The sequence below is a fragment of the Coffea arabica genome, chromosome 7c, assembly GCF_036785885.1.
Source record: "Coffea arabica cultivar ET-39 chromosome 7c, Coffea Arabica ET-39 HiFi, whole genome shotgun sequence".
NCBI lineage: Eukaryota > Viridiplantae > Streptophyta > Magnoliopsida > Gentianales > Rubiaceae > Coffea > Coffea arabica.
Genome location: NC_092322.1, coordinates 5,620,044 through 5,636,763, shown reverse-complemented (window position 1 = coordinate 5,636,763; position 16,720 = coordinate 5,620,044). Strand labels below are relative to the sequence as shown.

At 35.5% G+C, this 16,720-nt stretch overlaps 1 protein-coding gene and 2 non-coding genes across 3 annotated transcripts; 1 reads left to right on the top strand and 2 right to left on the bottom strand.

Moving 5' to 3' along the window:
- Nucleotides 1-236: 236 nt before the first annotated feature.
- Nucleotides 237-5,686, bottom strand: LOC113700015 (uncharacterized). Its single transcript, XM_027220413.2, has 6 exons — nt 5,275-5,686; nt 4,060-4,322; nt 2,224-2,434; nt 1,727-2,138; nt 680-761; nt 237-592 (listed from the first exon to the last, which is right to left on the bottom strand). The coding sequence occupies exons 1-5, from the start codon at nt 5,402-5,404 to the stop codon at nt 704-706; spliced, it is 1,074 nt and encodes a 357-aa protein (XP_027076214.2). The 5' UTR covers nt 5,405-5,686; the 3' UTR covers nt 237-592; nt 680-703.
- Nucleotides 5,687-9,730: 4,044 nt separating this feature from the next.
- TRNAN-GUU (transfer RNA asparagine (anticodon GUU)) lies at nt 9,731-9,804 on the top strand. Its single transcript has one exon. It is a non-coding gene; the product is annotated as a tRNA-Asn (tRNA).
- Nucleotides 9,805-9,879: 75 nt separating this feature from the next.
- TRNAS-AGA (transfer RNA serine (anticodon AGA)) lies at nt 9,880-9,961 on the bottom strand. Its single transcript has one exon. It is a non-coding gene; the product is annotated as a tRNA-Ser (tRNA).
- Nucleotides 9,962-16,720: the final 6,759 nt, after the last annotated feature.

Sequence of the window (16,720 nt, the reverse complement as noted above, 5' to 3'; positions counted from 1 at the left end):
TACATTCTCAAAAATAGGTAAAAATAATTACTACAAAGAATAAGAAAAATGATAAAGCTTTGCCAATCGGGTTCAACATATAATGACATCCTTGTGCATGCCGCAGCGTGTGTGGACAGGTTCATCAGATACCTTTCTGATATGATCTCAGCTAACTATTTAAGATTCTGACCGCAGCAGGAACGCATAAAAGGGCCAGTAAAAAGGTTAAATTACAAAGAAACGAACACAGGATGTCAAAATCAGCACAGGAAAATTTCGAGCTGTTTTTAACTGGGAATAAGAGGGGAACAATAAGAGGAGAGTATAGGTATTTGAACCATTTAAACACAACCAGAAAATCCATAAAAGCATACCATTTAATGCAAGGACCTATACACACAGAGATAACTGATATCCCCACTTCCCTGCAAACCAGTTTTACATATCAAATCTACAGATTATGTTCGTCTAACATGACACAGTTTCATGTCCCAACATGAAAGAGAACTAAGGTAGATCTATCACTACGAAGTAAAGAAAAGGAAAAAAGCTCTTCCAAGCGATGTTGAACCGGAGAAAGCCTAGTTTTGGCGCCATACATCAACAAAACCTGCAGTTAAGATCAAGAAAAAGTAAATTGGAGGAGCATGATGAATGAATTATCCAACTCCATGAGAGACCTTAAATCTTGGCTCACCTAAATAGAAGCACTGCCAGCCTCTCATTGGGCCACTGAACAAGAGGGAATCTGATTCAGAGGTCCTACAGCAACAGGTATCCTGTATTCATAAAGAATGTGCTGATTAAACGAACAAAACTTTATCATGAACTTGAAGACAAAAAATAGAGATCTGACTCCATCAGAGATCCACGAGCATAACTGAAGAAACAGGTCTACCCATGCAATAAGACAATCATGAGATATTTGGATCATCATATCTTCACATATATTAAGAATGTCAAACACATAAAGAGAGTAAGTTATCCATGCGGGCATTGCGCCGCAAAATACTGGATTACAAGCCACTCGAAGCAACTATTGCCACTTTCATTTTCTAACTTTTCAATATCTCAAGTCATAAGGTTGCCTTCAATGGTCCAGAATTGAATACCATTCATTTCTTTTCCTTCATACTTCCTTCATACTAGCTGTTGAAGGAACTCTGACATTCAGCGACAGAAAAATGATTCAGTCATTAAGTTATAAACCTATTAAGTGAATTGACAGGCCTTGAACTTTTGAATCTTACGCTGCATAAGTATTTATCAAAGATCCCTAAAAATATTATGACCCTTCGCCATGCCTGAGAAAATGAATAGAAGAAAAGCATGCTGAATTGAACAACTTTTCTTCATTTCCTCTTTTAAAGGGACACAAAGACTTCCATATGCATGTGAGCAGGCTGCAGTGCTTCAAGGCAAAACATATATTCTCTCATGAAAGACATTCCACGGGAGCAAAAAGTATACATATGCCCATCTAATAAAGGATCAACAAGTAACTTAAACCTGACACTTAGCAACTTCTGATTGTCAACGAAGTAGATTGAGTAGAGCAACAAAGAAGTCTCGGGCAACATAAAAATTTTAAGCACCAGATGAAGCTACTTAGTTCATTACATGCAAAAGAAGAACATGCCAAGCATAAATGTATATTTCTTAGAGGACAGTGTCGCCACATACAAAGGTTATAAGAGAGTAATGAAGATAAAGTGCGAAGGATTAACTGGGCAGTATTACTTACTGAGGACCAATTTGCACTCCTACTTTAGCCTTCTTTTTGTTTTTACGATTCCGTTTTACCCCAGAAGTTGAAGAATGCAGAGGCTGTCCTAACACTGGAGGCACAAATACAATGGGAGGAGCAACTACCTCAGTGCTGGTTTCAAGTTTAGGCTTTTTGAATGGATGAAACGGTACATGTGTGGCATGTGTCTTGGCAGATTCAGCCAAGCTAGGAAAGCTGGCAGTAGTTTTACCAACTTGAGCAACTTTTCCTTTGCTCAACAGGACACCAGGGTCCTCCCATGTGTTTACAGAGTTCACTGCACTGTGAATGCTGTTAGCATCCCTAATTTTGTTTACTGCTGCATAAAGCTTGGACTTCGATTTGATTATCTCAGACATCAATGTGGCAGATGCAGAATCTGCAGAGTCTGAATAGGCCAAGAAGTCAAACAATGTGCATAAGAAACACATTACCAGAAGAATTTATAATTTCAGACAAAAGTAAATAAGTACCTAAAATTGAAAGAATGATGGCTCGTGCTGCCAATTGTTCAGCCTCTTTCTTGTTTCTACCTTTATCTCCAGTATAACTAACGCCATTGAAAACTAATGTAGATACAAAAACTGGAATCAAGCCTCCTGGTTGAATTGTATTATACGCTGGTTTCTCTTGATGCATCTTAACAGCATACTCATTCAGGATGGACTTGCAAAAAGTTGTATCCTGAAAAAAAAAAAAAGAGGGAAAGCAATCAAACTGACACCATGAGCAATATACTAGATCATTCACAACAAAAAGAATTCAAATATATTGGACATCATTTGTTTATTCTTTCAACCAACAAACAAAGGCCAGGTTACATCCATCACAACAACCATTAGATCAAATTTGTAGATGAGACATGCTTCGGGAATTTAAGCAAGGCAAAAACTCTGCAAGCACTAATTAACACATTGACTTAGCAAGAAATAAATGATGAAACCAAATGTGTATCAGCTCATGAATAAATTCAAGAGAATTCTCTTACTACACAATAAATATGAGTCATGCCATCATTATTGCTTTCTTCTAAGGATTTTCAAAAACCATGAAATATCCCAAAAAAGCTAATAATTTTACTCAACTAAACAATGTACATGATTAATCTCCAGTACGTGACAAACTAAAATCCCCTACAGATTAAATCCAGAAAAAAGCATGATCTGCTCATCTTCCAAGGTAAGTCAACTAACACAAGCACATTTAAAAGGATATCTGAAATGGTAAGCTCAATATCATTCATAAAAGGGTAAATAACAAAAAAGCCCCTTGTAGTAAACCTAATATACAGAAAAGCCCCCTCGTAGTTTCAAAATGTACAAAACAACACCTCATGCTTTGAACCAAATTGTAAAGGTGATGGAATCCGTTAAAATTAACGGAAATGACTTATTGGAACCTAAAAAAAAATTTTTATACCTAATTTTTAACAAATATACCTATTCTACCTTTTAGCCCCCAATTCTCTCTCTCTAGAAAATGAAACAAATAATTTTGTTGAGTTGTCTTTTGCTTAGTTATATCAGGGCATTTTTGTCATTTCGTCCGTCCACGTTAAGTTTAACGGATTCCGTCACCTTTACAATTTAATTCAAAACATGAGGTGTCGTTTTGTATGTTTTGAAATCACCGGGGGCTTTTCTGTATATTAAGTTTATCACAGGGGGCTTCTTTGTTGTTTACCCTTCATAAAAATCAAATGAATCAGGATTTGCTTCAATCATTAACTTAACAAATGTAGAACGTCCTGAATTTACTGCAAAAATATTTTTTGTTCCATCCCAAGAGGCCAACAGTTTAAAATAAATGGATAGAGCAAGATGGTTGGGCAGAGGAGCGGTAACAATCACATTAAAATAAGATCTTCTTAAGCAACGCAGAACTGGTGATGTCAAATTTCCTTGACAAAATATGGAGCACATCGTATGCTAACAGAGGCCTTTAATACTTAGGAAGCTGGCATATATCTTTTATAACAAACCAGGCCCCAGGCTCGTGAGACTACGAAATGTTGCATCCTATGCTTTTGACAGCTTGTGGTAATGGCCAGCTTGTACAGATTAGAGTTGCACTTTTTTAAGGTATCTATGACGAAAATAGACAAGACAACAGCTGGACTAGATCAAATTCTCTTATGTCACTATTAGAACTTTAGTGGAAATTGATCAATCATTTTATACTTGTAACAGTTGCATGATAGTTCATGCAAGATGAGCAGGAAATAACTCATTGGCTAAGACATCATGCTTTAATCAATATTCCTAAACTAAATGATAGAGAAATAATGTACAAGGGATGCTAAAACACACCTCACGAATGATTGGACACCCATCATCCCTCATCTTTTGCTGAATATTTTCAAGAGCAATCTTAGCAGCTTCTTGTTCTGCACTCTTTCGAGTTGGATAATTTCCTTGAGATGTGTAATACATTCCATCTACTAAAACTGTAGCTCTAAACCTTGGTGCATGTTGAACTCCTTCGTTAATAGTTGTATAAACAGGGAGCTGTAAGGAAGACTTTTGTGTGTATTCTTGCAGTCGGTTTTTATACATGAGCCGCTCTGCACCACCTACAATATTCAAAATAAAAAAATACACCATTATAAAGTTGCTCAAATAAGATCCATCATTAACTTATATTTTGCTTTAATACTTAATCGTGAAGGTAGTCTGGCATTAACCCATAAGCCAAGTTTTATCATAACCAAAATATTCAAATTAAATCTCGAGCATCAGAAAAGAAGGCACACAACAGGTCAATCTCAAACTCAAATGATGGAAATAATGAATTAATTATTAAAGAATATCATACTTTGCATTAAACCATTGAGGAAAAGCACGCTGAATTAATCAGGGGCAAGCATTGCATACAACTCTCCAACAAAAGTTAAAAATTATTTGGAAAATTCGGATAATCTTAACTTCACCCGCAAATGCTTCCTAGTAAGCATGTTTTGCTTTCCTAATAAGCTTTGACTGAAGGTTAATTTCAACAAATTTTCGAAATCCAAGATCTTCATGTAGCATGGTCTAGCATTCTAAAGATTCAAAAAAAGCTTATAGCACTTCAAGATAACTACACATATTACAACATACGATACCTGGCAAAGAGAACAAAACTAATCAAATTTCCATAAGGAAACACTAATGGACATCAAGCTTCAATATTTTGAGGTTTCCCTCCAAGTGGACGATAAAGGAAAAACCCCACTTATCACTTAATATAGCCGACAAAAAAACATTTTTTAAAGGAACTGCTGTTTATCATTGCCATTATGAAGAAGCCGAAATGCAAAACCTCCAACAAATCATCATTTTGCAGAGAAAAACCAGTCAAGGTCAGAAACAGTTCAGATCTTTTTTGCTTTCTTCCCTTTTCCCCAGCACCCTGACTGTTTTCAGGTTGCATTTTAATTTTACACTTCTGTTTGCCCCAAATAAACCATCTCAAGAACAAGGCTACATTATCCCACATGAACAAAAAAAAAACCTAAAAAACCAAAACAAAAAAAAAAATCTTACTGTTGGACGACTGAGCTGCGGGCTCAAGTGTGTTGTTCGCCGGGGGTAGTGGTAGCAGAATTGGTTGTGGTTGTTGGGGAGGAAGTTGAGAGGAAGGGTCAGCAACTGGAAGAGGGAGCGGTTCAGACATGGCTCCAGAGATGATAACAAGCAGCCAACAAGGTTCTGCTTTCCTCAATTCTTGAATTTATGGATGCAACTCTGCGAGTCCCAGTCCCATGCCACCGGGTGTCGAACTGAAGTATTTATTACCTATGTCATCTGATTAAACAATAGGCTATCGGGTGTGGGTACTGAGGACTCGATGTCGTCCGATAATTGCCAAATAAAAACCAAGGGACTATCGATTGTTGTTACTGAGGTCTTGATCTCATCTAATTTGCAGGCGTCTTGCGATTTAATTTTTTCCAACAGCCAACCCATTTTAGTACACGTCTCGCCTTAAAAAGAATTGTGGTGCAGAGTATTTGGATTTTCCTTTCTCGCGGAAAAGGCCGAAAGGGATTTTGGGGCAGGTGTTTTATGCTTATTGAAGCAAGCTATGAAATATGCAGATTTACCTTCCTTGTCTTATGTATATCTCTTTACTTATGTAATTTCCCCCTGTGGCTTAGTAGGAAAGCGCAGGATGATTAAAGGGAACTTACCCTATAAATGTACATGTCCTTTGCACATTTTTATACCCATATATATATATATATATATTAATATTAATATAAACGATTATACCAAGTTTACTAATAGTCAGACTCTCTCTTCTTTTTTTTTTTTTAAAGAAATAATCAGACTCTTGGAGGAGCATCTTTCATCAAGTTCTACTAATTACCTCAAAGGACAAAACGAAAAGGAAAAGGTAAATTATAGCTCCATTTGGATTAGCTATTTTTAAGAGTGATTTTGAAATATTTTATTATAACAATGTATATGAAAATTTTTTATTATAAATATTTTGGAGGTATTTTTGAGATATATTTTGAGGTATTTTAAAAGTTTAAAAATTTTTAAGGTATATTCTAAAAATTAACACTACTCCCACCATCACCGCCACCCCCTCCCTTCTCTCTCTTCCTCCTTTCTCTCTTTCCTCTCCTTCCCTTTTCTTTCCCTCCTCTCCTCTCTTCCCCTTTCACGCAACACCCTGCCCATCTCCTATCTGGTCTCGCTGGGTGTGATAAAAAAGAGGAAGGGAGGAGGGAAGGAGGAAGAAGAGATGAGAGGAAACAGAGGGAGAGGAAATAGGAGGAAGGAGGGGATGGGTGGGTAGTGGTGATCTTTTTGAGAAAAAAATGGTGTAGATTTTTTTGTATATTTGGAAATCTTTTTGATATATTGTATAAATGTGGTGTTTTTGGAGTTGTTTTGTTTATGTATTACTGTATCATTGTATATGAAAAAATTATTTTTTCAAAAAATGGGAAATTCAAACTTATTTACCTTTATGTAGGCATGTCAATGGGTCGGGTTTTACACTGGTCCAACCCAAACCCAATATATTTGGATACGATTTGGATTTAATTTCTCAAATTCAGACCCTACCCAAATCCAGACCCTGTGAGAAAGTCATGGGTTTAGATAGGGTCTGGTTTTCTAGAATCCATATTCAAATCCAAATCCATACCAGATTTTATCCAGACTCGTGTATATTTAATTAAATAATATATATTAGTAAATTTATAAAATAATATAATATTTTATGGCTATTAGATCGAATACAGTAAGATTTTATGGCATCAGAATCTGCATTTACTGTTGGTAGTTAGGTGATTGATGAAACTCGTGCCAAATTGCTTCTAGATATGGTTGAAATATTAATGATTATTGATGATTGAATTGAATAAAAAAAATGAGTAAGTGTTTATAAATTTTCTTATTCTATTATTTATTTGTCATCGGTTCTTAGTCAAATGACTTTTATCTTATTCACTATTTTAGTGCTAGATTGTGAGACATTTATCAATATTGAGCTTTAAATAAGAAAAGATGTACAAAATTATATTTCTTTAATAAGACTAAATATTTATATATGTTATGGTTGTTTTTCTTTTTTAAAAACTAATCTTTTAGTTGTCATTGTAATTGGTACAAACTTTTTTAAGAAAATAAGAAAAGATAAATACAAACAAATGAAATATTGGATATGGATGCAGTTGAATATTTGAAAATATATAAAAGTAATCAATAATAATTCTTTTTTTGAGTTCACAATATTGCATTCAACTTGTTGAATGTTAATTTTATTATTTGAAAACAAAAATTAGATGGTATTTATATTATTTATGAACTCTATATATTTTAATTACATTTTAAATTTAGTATATTCAAAAAATACCCATGGATATCCATTAAATACCCAAATCCATAAGAGTTTTGGTATGAACATACTTTTTCAGACCTAAAAGGGTCTGGATCTGGATTTGAGTATGGGTCTAACTAAATTAAATAGGTTTGGATCTGGATCAAAGGGATCCAATTCAGACCATACTCTTTGACATGCCTACCCTTATGTACTTTGTAGTTTAGCGCATTTTTCTCATAACCCTCCTCTAATGTCAAAAACTATACATAATTCCTTCGCAATTTGAGATAAAGTGTTAAAGTGATGAAAAGGGAATCAATTAAAACTAATGAAATCAATTAAAATGTCAAAAGTAACAAATTTGTAAAGTTGAAAATTATTTATTAACCATAGGGGGTTATGTATATATTTAAAAAATCAAAAGAAAATTATATGGTAAAATACTAAATTATAAGAGAATTATGTGATAAAACATAAAACTATAAGGGATTATAACGTAATGCATAATATATTTATATATTTTAGTCGTTTCAACCATTTTAATTTTGAACAATGGTAGTCTTGACATTTTTCATGTGTTTCGTTACAAAGGATAATTTTCACTACTTTAACACTTTAGTCTGAGACCCTATTTGATAATGCAATCTAACATTTAAATTTAATGTATTCAAATATTAATATATTCAGATGCTTTTGATAATAAAAAATTGAACAATTGAATTAATTAAGTGTCACTGAATTTTTCTGGTAAATTTTGCTCCAAAAAATAAATGATAATCTATTCATTTAATACTAAATATGATGTGATATACGCTCAAATATATTTAATTTAATACTTAATAATTTAATGAATTCAAACTTGAATCAAATTTCAGGTAACATACATTCTTTTACAAAAGTGTTTTTTGGTTGCCTCTGACATTCAGGTACCACTTCAACCACTCAGCTTGGCCTATCAGACTTCGCCCGCACAATATCCAACAAATTTTAAAATTCATACTACGAAGTTGTATTGTGAGGTTATAGCTCATAACTCATAAGTCATAACCAATACGAAAATTCAGTGCAAAACATTCGCGTCATCAAGAAAATTAGCAATGAAGTCCTCCATTCGTCTGGAAAGACTCTAGGAATGAATGGAATTTGCATCCAAAGACATCTCAAGATTCAGAAGATGTTAGTTGCAACCGTGACTGTGAGACATCAAAAGCTAACCTTTTGTTTGCGCTATCTGGTTTATAACTCCTCCATGTCTTGTTCCTTTTCAACACGTTTCATGGGACACCAAAATTGTTGTCTAAATTTCCGATTTAAAAGCATACTCAGTTGTTGTGATCCTAGCTCTGCCTATCATGAAATTGATAAAGAGCTTTCTGAGCAAAAACTTTATTGCTTAATTTAGAAAACTTTTTCCTACATATTCTGTTTCTTGTGATTGAATCAATAATGCGTTTATCCTAGTTTAGAATTACTAGCTTGTAAATTCTTGTTTATGAGAGATTATGAAAAGACACATGTTGCCCCAACTCTATGTGGGTTAAGGGCTTGCATCACATCCAAGGAAGTTTAACAAGCTGAAATCTTAGCCAATCGTGTTCTTCTTTGTGACTCATACAGGGTGCAGTGCAGAATGGCTCTTGATGAGTAAACGATTACAGGATCAAGAGCAAGAGGTTCTCTCGATAGAACTTGATGTGGCACGGTACTGGTTCTGGAATTTCAGCTGTTTCAAGGCAATCCAGAAGCTGTAGCTCAGTTACAAGATAGCCAAGATTTCAAGGGGATGATGTGCTAGTACACAGCATTGTTGGAAGATTAATGAAGTGTCATATCCGATCTGGTAAAGTTTCTGGTTTCGGGGCTTAATTAATTAATTGTCTATGTAACTGACTTGGTGCAAATTACATTGACTGATAGAGGGTGCAACTTTGGCCTGGTAATGAAGTCCAACACTAACCCTTATAACACTTGATCACCTTTTCTCTTATCTTTGCAGCAAGCCGACAACTCTGCATTGGAACTTTAAAAAATTATAGATTACTTCGGAAAAAACAATTAAACTTGCCAAAGCTCAATAATAGATTACGAGCCATGAAGAAGGTGGAATATCTCAGTTTATTGAAGTGCCAAAATTGAAAATATATTACGAGCCAGCAAGAAGCTGGAATAGCTCAGTTGGTTAGAGCGTGTGGCTGTTAACCACAAGGTCGGAGGTTCAAGCCCTCCTTCTAGCGAACTTTGCCTTTGCATTTTTTTGCCCTCCCTCAGAGAGCCAGGGGTACAAAGTACAAACTACAAAAGGACAGAAACGTGAGCGGCAGGATTCGAACCTGCGCGGGCAGAGCCCACATGATTTCTAGTCATGCCCGATAACCACTCCGGCACGCCCACATGTTGTTGTCCTTCCTGGATTTTGATAAAAGGCATAATATCCTCAGATCACAAAATGCAGCCAACTTTGATCCTTTGGAGCTTTGCCAAGAATAGATCTGGTGGCCCATATCAATAAACAGGGGCCATAAAAGAACCGGTGGCCCAATTCGCTCAAGAACAAATTGCCATTATTCCTCGGCCTCACAAGTCACAACCACGTTGACTACTTTTCCCGTTTCAACAAGATCTGCCGGTTTGTGCTATATAAACACGCACCAGGAAGCCGGAAGCAATCATACATATGATTAATTTACACAAAATTATCACTTCCATACCCTATGGTTATTGACGTCCTATCATTTCGACCCAAAAAAAAAAACTGTATGATTATTGACGAATAGTTTCCTTAATTTTATGCTTCTTGTCTGTATTACATACTCTAAAGATTTGCATGCTTTTGAGATAAATTTTTTTTTTTTTTTGATAAAATAGCAAAGGCAAACCGGAGTTGCTGTCTCCAAATATTTTTAGCTGAAGCCTGAATGCCTTTGTCCACGACAAATACTAGTCTAAATCTTAAATTATGGGGACCAGAAATCTCCACCAGTACGAGTGCATGTGCTCCCTCGTTGCCCAAGTACTTCCGGTGCCTCTGTTGCAAACGCATCTACTATTTCATTACCAAAGTATAAAAAATTAATTAATTAGTCCCTTGAGTTGGTCGATATGATGGAGTTGGTGTCATGTCTATCTCTGCCAACCCAACTTCAAACCTCTTCTGGGACATCCGTTCGTAGCACAGGGTTTATCTAGCGCGTCTTACCCCTTCGTGTGATTGGTGGGCTATTGCACCGAACAGTGTTTACCTAGTTGCATACTTTCGAGTAGCGGTGTGAATTCTCTTGTCAACAAAAAAATAATTAATTAATTAATTAATTAATTAAATTGTATAGCTGGTTGCATTGTCGGATATCATTCTGATTAATTTTACCCCCACTTATTCTGCAAACATGATTGGTAAATTTTTGAGGTCAAGGTGTCCACTGTGTACACTCTGTATACGTACGGTACCGTGCCCACTAATTTGGAGGAGGTCTGACTGGAGGAATGCTTTATATGTGAAGATTATGATTAATTTTACTTTGCACTTTTAAATTTTAATTTTAGACACATTGTATTATAAACTATAAATCAACCCAAGGAGCATATACACGAGTGCAAAAATTGCAAAATTAAACCAATCCGTCTACTCATATGCAATCGCTACACTCGCACATCACTCATACGTTCCTTAGTTCCAAGAGTTTAATTTAGGATGTACAGCGTGATGCGCTTCAAATTGAAATTTAGGGTGCGAAATAAGAAACGGATACAAGTTAGAAGGTGCAAAGTAGAATTAGACCTTTAAATTGTCCATAAAAATCTGCAGACTTAGTGCAATAACTATCAAGCTTTGGAAGATCATGTTTGACAATACAATGAGAATTGCGTTGGTAGATTAACAAATACAAACGCAACCACAAATCAGTATAACGCCTTGCAGCCATGCATACATAAATAACGTGTAGTAGAGCAAGCACACCCGTTTACGAAAGCTTCATCATCATTTATGAGGGCTTCACCTACCAATAAATAGCGTTGTTTGAATTGTATTTTTCTGAACTTTTTTTTTTCTGAAAAATTACTGTAATAATTCAATATATATATATATAAAATAAAAAATATGACTACGAATAACTTTGAAATCCAAACACACCTAAAACTCTCTAATCCCTCCTTTGTTTATAGAATACTCTTTACTTTAGCGGTGTGAGTGGTCCTATTGACTATGGCATCATGCAGATGCAGGACGTATTTTGTTTCAGAAGAAGTTTCCGTCATGCCATGCGCCTCATGCGCGTGCGCTTAAAAAATAGGGGAGTATTATTACAGGCGCTGAGTGGTTCATAAATTTTGGGCTAAGAACATTTCTTTTTTTTCTTTTTTTTTTTTTTATACGATAGCTTCCTACACTATGAGAAAGAGGAGGGCCTGAATAGTTCTTAGGATAATTCGGAGTAAATTGAACCATCACCGGATCATACGGGTGCACTACGCACCCGCCTGAATTTTTTAAACAATGCCACATTTAATTGTGGCAGGGCTCAGAACACATTACCACCATATCTACCTCTTTTTTTCTTTTTGGGTAGTGCAGATTTAACAAAGTTGAATTGTTGCTTCATTTTTGCTTATTTGTGCATTTAGCGTCTGTATATAGTTGAATTCAACAAGTTTATTACAAATAAAACGTGAGAAGAGTCGACACAATTAATCAAGATTCCGGCAAAGGTGATCAAGATTCCGGTGTTTGTCAAAATTCAAAACTCAGAAGTAGCTTGGGAGAAACAGGTGACGGAGTACTATCAACTGGCGACTCCGAGAAGATGAAGCAGCTTGGGACCAAGATTGAATTAGCCATGGCCCATGTTTCATGAACCGGTCATCACATGGCCCACATTCTTGATGACTTCACGCACCATGAGCAAAAAGAATATATTGACAACTTGCAATTGGATAATGAAAGAAATGCACATTTTTTGACAATTCGCGCGAATCACACCACGAACCATCAACCACGCCTGCAAATTCCCCATCTCATTTTCAGGCTTGTAAGTTAATTTTTTGTTTCTTCTTTCTTTTTTTGTTTTTTTTTTTTTGCACCGAATGGTCCTAGATAAACTAGAAATGTTTTCGATGAGTTATCAGCCCAATAACCTATAACTATAAGATTGTTATCATATAACCTTAGTGATTTTTTTTTTCTCTTTTTCTTTTCCTGGGAAATATGAAGTGTAGTTCTGTGTGTGATGCTCTCTTTATGATGTTATTGCATAACTATAAGATTGTTATTGTATAAACCTTCATGTTTAACTACTACTACTTGTAAGCTCAGCGTTATCTCAATATATGATGTTTGGGGGTTAAGCTGAAATTTATCTCTCAGATGTGGTTATCGACCTTGTGTTTAACAAAATGGACTTGTTTGGGGGCTCGACTTGTAACCTATATTACTACAGGCCTTGTCTGGACAGCCATTTTTCGCCGGAAAATTGCGTCGTTTTCCGTGATCACATTTCCCTATTACCTTTTTTTTCGCATACATTAACTCGCTACAGTATTTTTTTTTTTACAAAAAATCATAAAAAATGTAATCCAAACACAACCCTAGGTTTTAATTTTGGTTGGAATATTGTTTTTTTATAGGAAAATTTTTAATCCTTTCATGAACATATTTTTTAATTAACTTTTGATTTTGCATACAATAAATCATTACAATACATTTTATTTTATAGAAATTCCTAAACTAGCATTTGAAACGGGTTTTAATGGTTTTTTGCTTGCAAACAATATTATAGCTTACACTGTACCATCACTTGTTTTCCAACTACTAATGAAAGGGACAAAAAGGATCTTAATAATTTTTTCTTTGACTGTAAGGATCTTAATAATTAGAGACCCCAAGGAGGGGGGGGGGGGTTCGTAGGCAGCCCTATCATTTAGTACTGTTTAATTAAGATGCATGAGAACATAATAATTAGATTTCAAAAAGTAAATGTGACGTGGAAGCCTTGCACCTCACCTCAGACATTGGCACAGCTATTATGTCATTAGGTGACCAAGCACTCAATCGAAACAAGGATCAACACGTCTTTATTGTCCGCAGCCAACAAAAAAAACCAGACATTTCTTTTTTCTTTTCCTTTTTAACTCGTCATTTCATTTTTTTTTTTAATAAATCAAAGCCATGATGATTGATGAATCAGTAAACTAAGCGCCAAGAGTAGGCGCATGAATCCTGTCAACGATGCATGAGGATTTATTTTCTTCATTTGCAATAATTATTATATTACTCGAGTGCTGCTAACACTTTAGCAGTGATAGTTAATTAGCTCAATGGCTCTGGAACATACTTAAAAACAATTATTCGTGATTAATGGTCTTCTTTAATACGCATTAGTCACCTAATCATGACACGACAAGCCAACTAATGGCGGAAACTTTTAATACTCCAAAGTTATCCCCTTGTTCAATCATACGTGTCTCTAAACAAAACCATAATTTCGTACCGTACTCAAATAATTAATCGTCCATAATCTTTGTAGGTCCCAATATTGAGTAGCAGCCGTATTTGTTTCTCTACACGTGGAAAGCCCAGATTCAGAATGATTCGATTTTCCTCGAATTATCCTGACAAATCCAAGAAAACCTACCGTACCAAAAACCTTGCCTCAGGGTTGAAAGGGTATTGGGTGGTAGTATCCCACTTAGCAGCAGGTCCCCCCTATAGGTACATTTGTCCCACATCGGGGTTGGGGTTGGGTTTGGGTTGGGATATAAGTCCCTGGGATTGCCTCAAGAGTTGCCGGCTTTTGAGGTTAATTCTGGGATTAGGTTTATAAAACAACAAAAGTCTGATTCAGGCTGTTGAAAAAACTGTCCAGCTCTTTCCATGGCCCAAATAGCAACAACAGTAAGAATGTTTAGGGATGTTATCGAATCGAATCGAATTTGAACAATATTGTATTTGAACTCGAACTCAATCACTGACAATGTGATATTCGAGCTCAAATTCGAACTAGTATATATATATATCAAACGCCACGACAGAAAATCATGCTTAATGCATTGATCGCCATGAATGCAAAATGCAGCACCGTACGCATGAAAGCCATTAGCGAGAGCACAAATAGACCGACCACAAGCTTGTTTCTTATTGCGATTGATCTGATGCATTCAAGACGTGTGATTGTATTCTCTGCAAGAAATAATTGTAGGGATAATTTCAGAAACCTCCCTTGAAATTTCTGACATTTACACTTACCTCCCCTGTGGTTTGAACAATTACACTGACCTCCCCTGAGGTTACTAATCCTTTACAAATTCAGTCTAAATGATTAAAATATTATTTTAGAGAGTGAAATTAGAATTTTGTACCTGATTTGTCCTTTAATGGCATTACGTGGATTATTTACGTCCAAACCATTAGCCAAAAGCTAGACATCAAATGTTCTCTACATGCCAAAAACCTGGTCGTCTTGACTCTTGAGGGGCTCATTTGGCACGTTTCATGACCCCTTCAGTTTGGTAATGCGTGAATCTCCACATTTGATTTGCGGTACACCAAAATTTGAAATGTTACCATTGGAAACAAAAAAAAAAAATAAACGGTTGGGATAAAAACATCATTTTGTTTTGATTTTCTAATGTTCAATTTTGACTGCTGTTGTACTCGCCAATTAAAAAAAAATAATAAAAGGCTAGTACGGAAAAAAAAACAGAAATTTTAACTCTTTGCTCCATTTAGTAGTCCGTCTTGAAACATTTTACGTTGAAGTCCAAGAAGCCAATCCTTTCAAGAGTCCCCACGAGTGAGACAGGAAGAAAATGACGTGCATCAATTTAAAGCTATATTTGGACTGGAGCTGAAAATTTGAAATTCAATTGCCTAAACATTAAAATTTTGCAACAAAAATCTGCCGATGCAGGAAACAAAAGCAGTTGTGAAACTAGCAGTTACTCCTCCCCGGGGCCCCCACCCACCAAATTAATTCGCCGTGGAATGGGGCATAGACCTGTGATTTGAGGTTGAATTCGCTCTAGCATTAAATCCTTGTTTTAACTTAATCCAAGCCAAATTACAGAGATTTGTGTACCTATCTGTTGCCCTTTAGCTTTTCTCCAAGCATTGTGTTGATCTTCCTAAAACAATACTCCCTCCGTCCCACTTTGACAGTCATGTTCCTTTTTTCACACAGTTTAAGAAAAAGTAGTTAATTTTGTTGGAAAAGTAAATTTAGATTGCTATTTTCCTAAAATACCCTCACATTAAATAGAGTACAATTTTATGAGAACTTGAATTGATGGTAAAAAAAGAATCAACTTTCATTAAATGGGGTAGGTTTATAATAATAACAACTTATATTAAATAAGAGTATTTTAGGAAAATTAAAATACAACTACATTCTTCAATTGGAGAGTGGACTACAATTTGGGACAGACGAAAAAGGAAAACAGGACTATCAAAGTGGGACGGAGGGAGTATATTATTACACAAAAGATCAAGGAAAAAAAATAATGAAAATGTAGATCAGTGGATAATTAAAAGGTTTCTAAATGGCACAATGCTTCACGGAAGTATTTGCTACTGCTACAGCCTACAAGATTAACCATAGAAGAGTTCCAATGTCAGAATTCACATGAAGAGCGCAGACAAATTTGAGTTTGAGTTTGTAACTAGGCAGGACAGAGTTTGATCATCTACCGAACAACTCCTCTGCACTATATTAACAATTAACAAAAGTCCAACTTGGAATTTCTACAATGCGAGCTCTTGAAAATGTAAAAGATTTGTACCAATTTATGGCTTGTTTGGATAGCCATTTTCCATCGAAAAATGGTCTTATTTTCCGTGAACACATTTCTCTATCACCTTTTTACCTCACATACATCAAATCGCTACAGTAATTTTCCAACGAAAAATCCATGAAAAATGCAATTCAAACACTGTTTTGTCTCCGAGGACAATGACAAATCTCACTCTGATCAGAGGATCAAATCCAAAGCTGGGCTCTCTTTTGCCATATTAATGAAAATAAAATCAAGCATCTTAAACAAACTGATGACAAAGAGAGCCCAGCTTTGGATGTCAATGGCGGTCGTTTGAGGGATGCATAAATACTACTGAAATGGATGGTCACCAAACTACAGGTGCCATCTTCGGTCTGATATTGAATC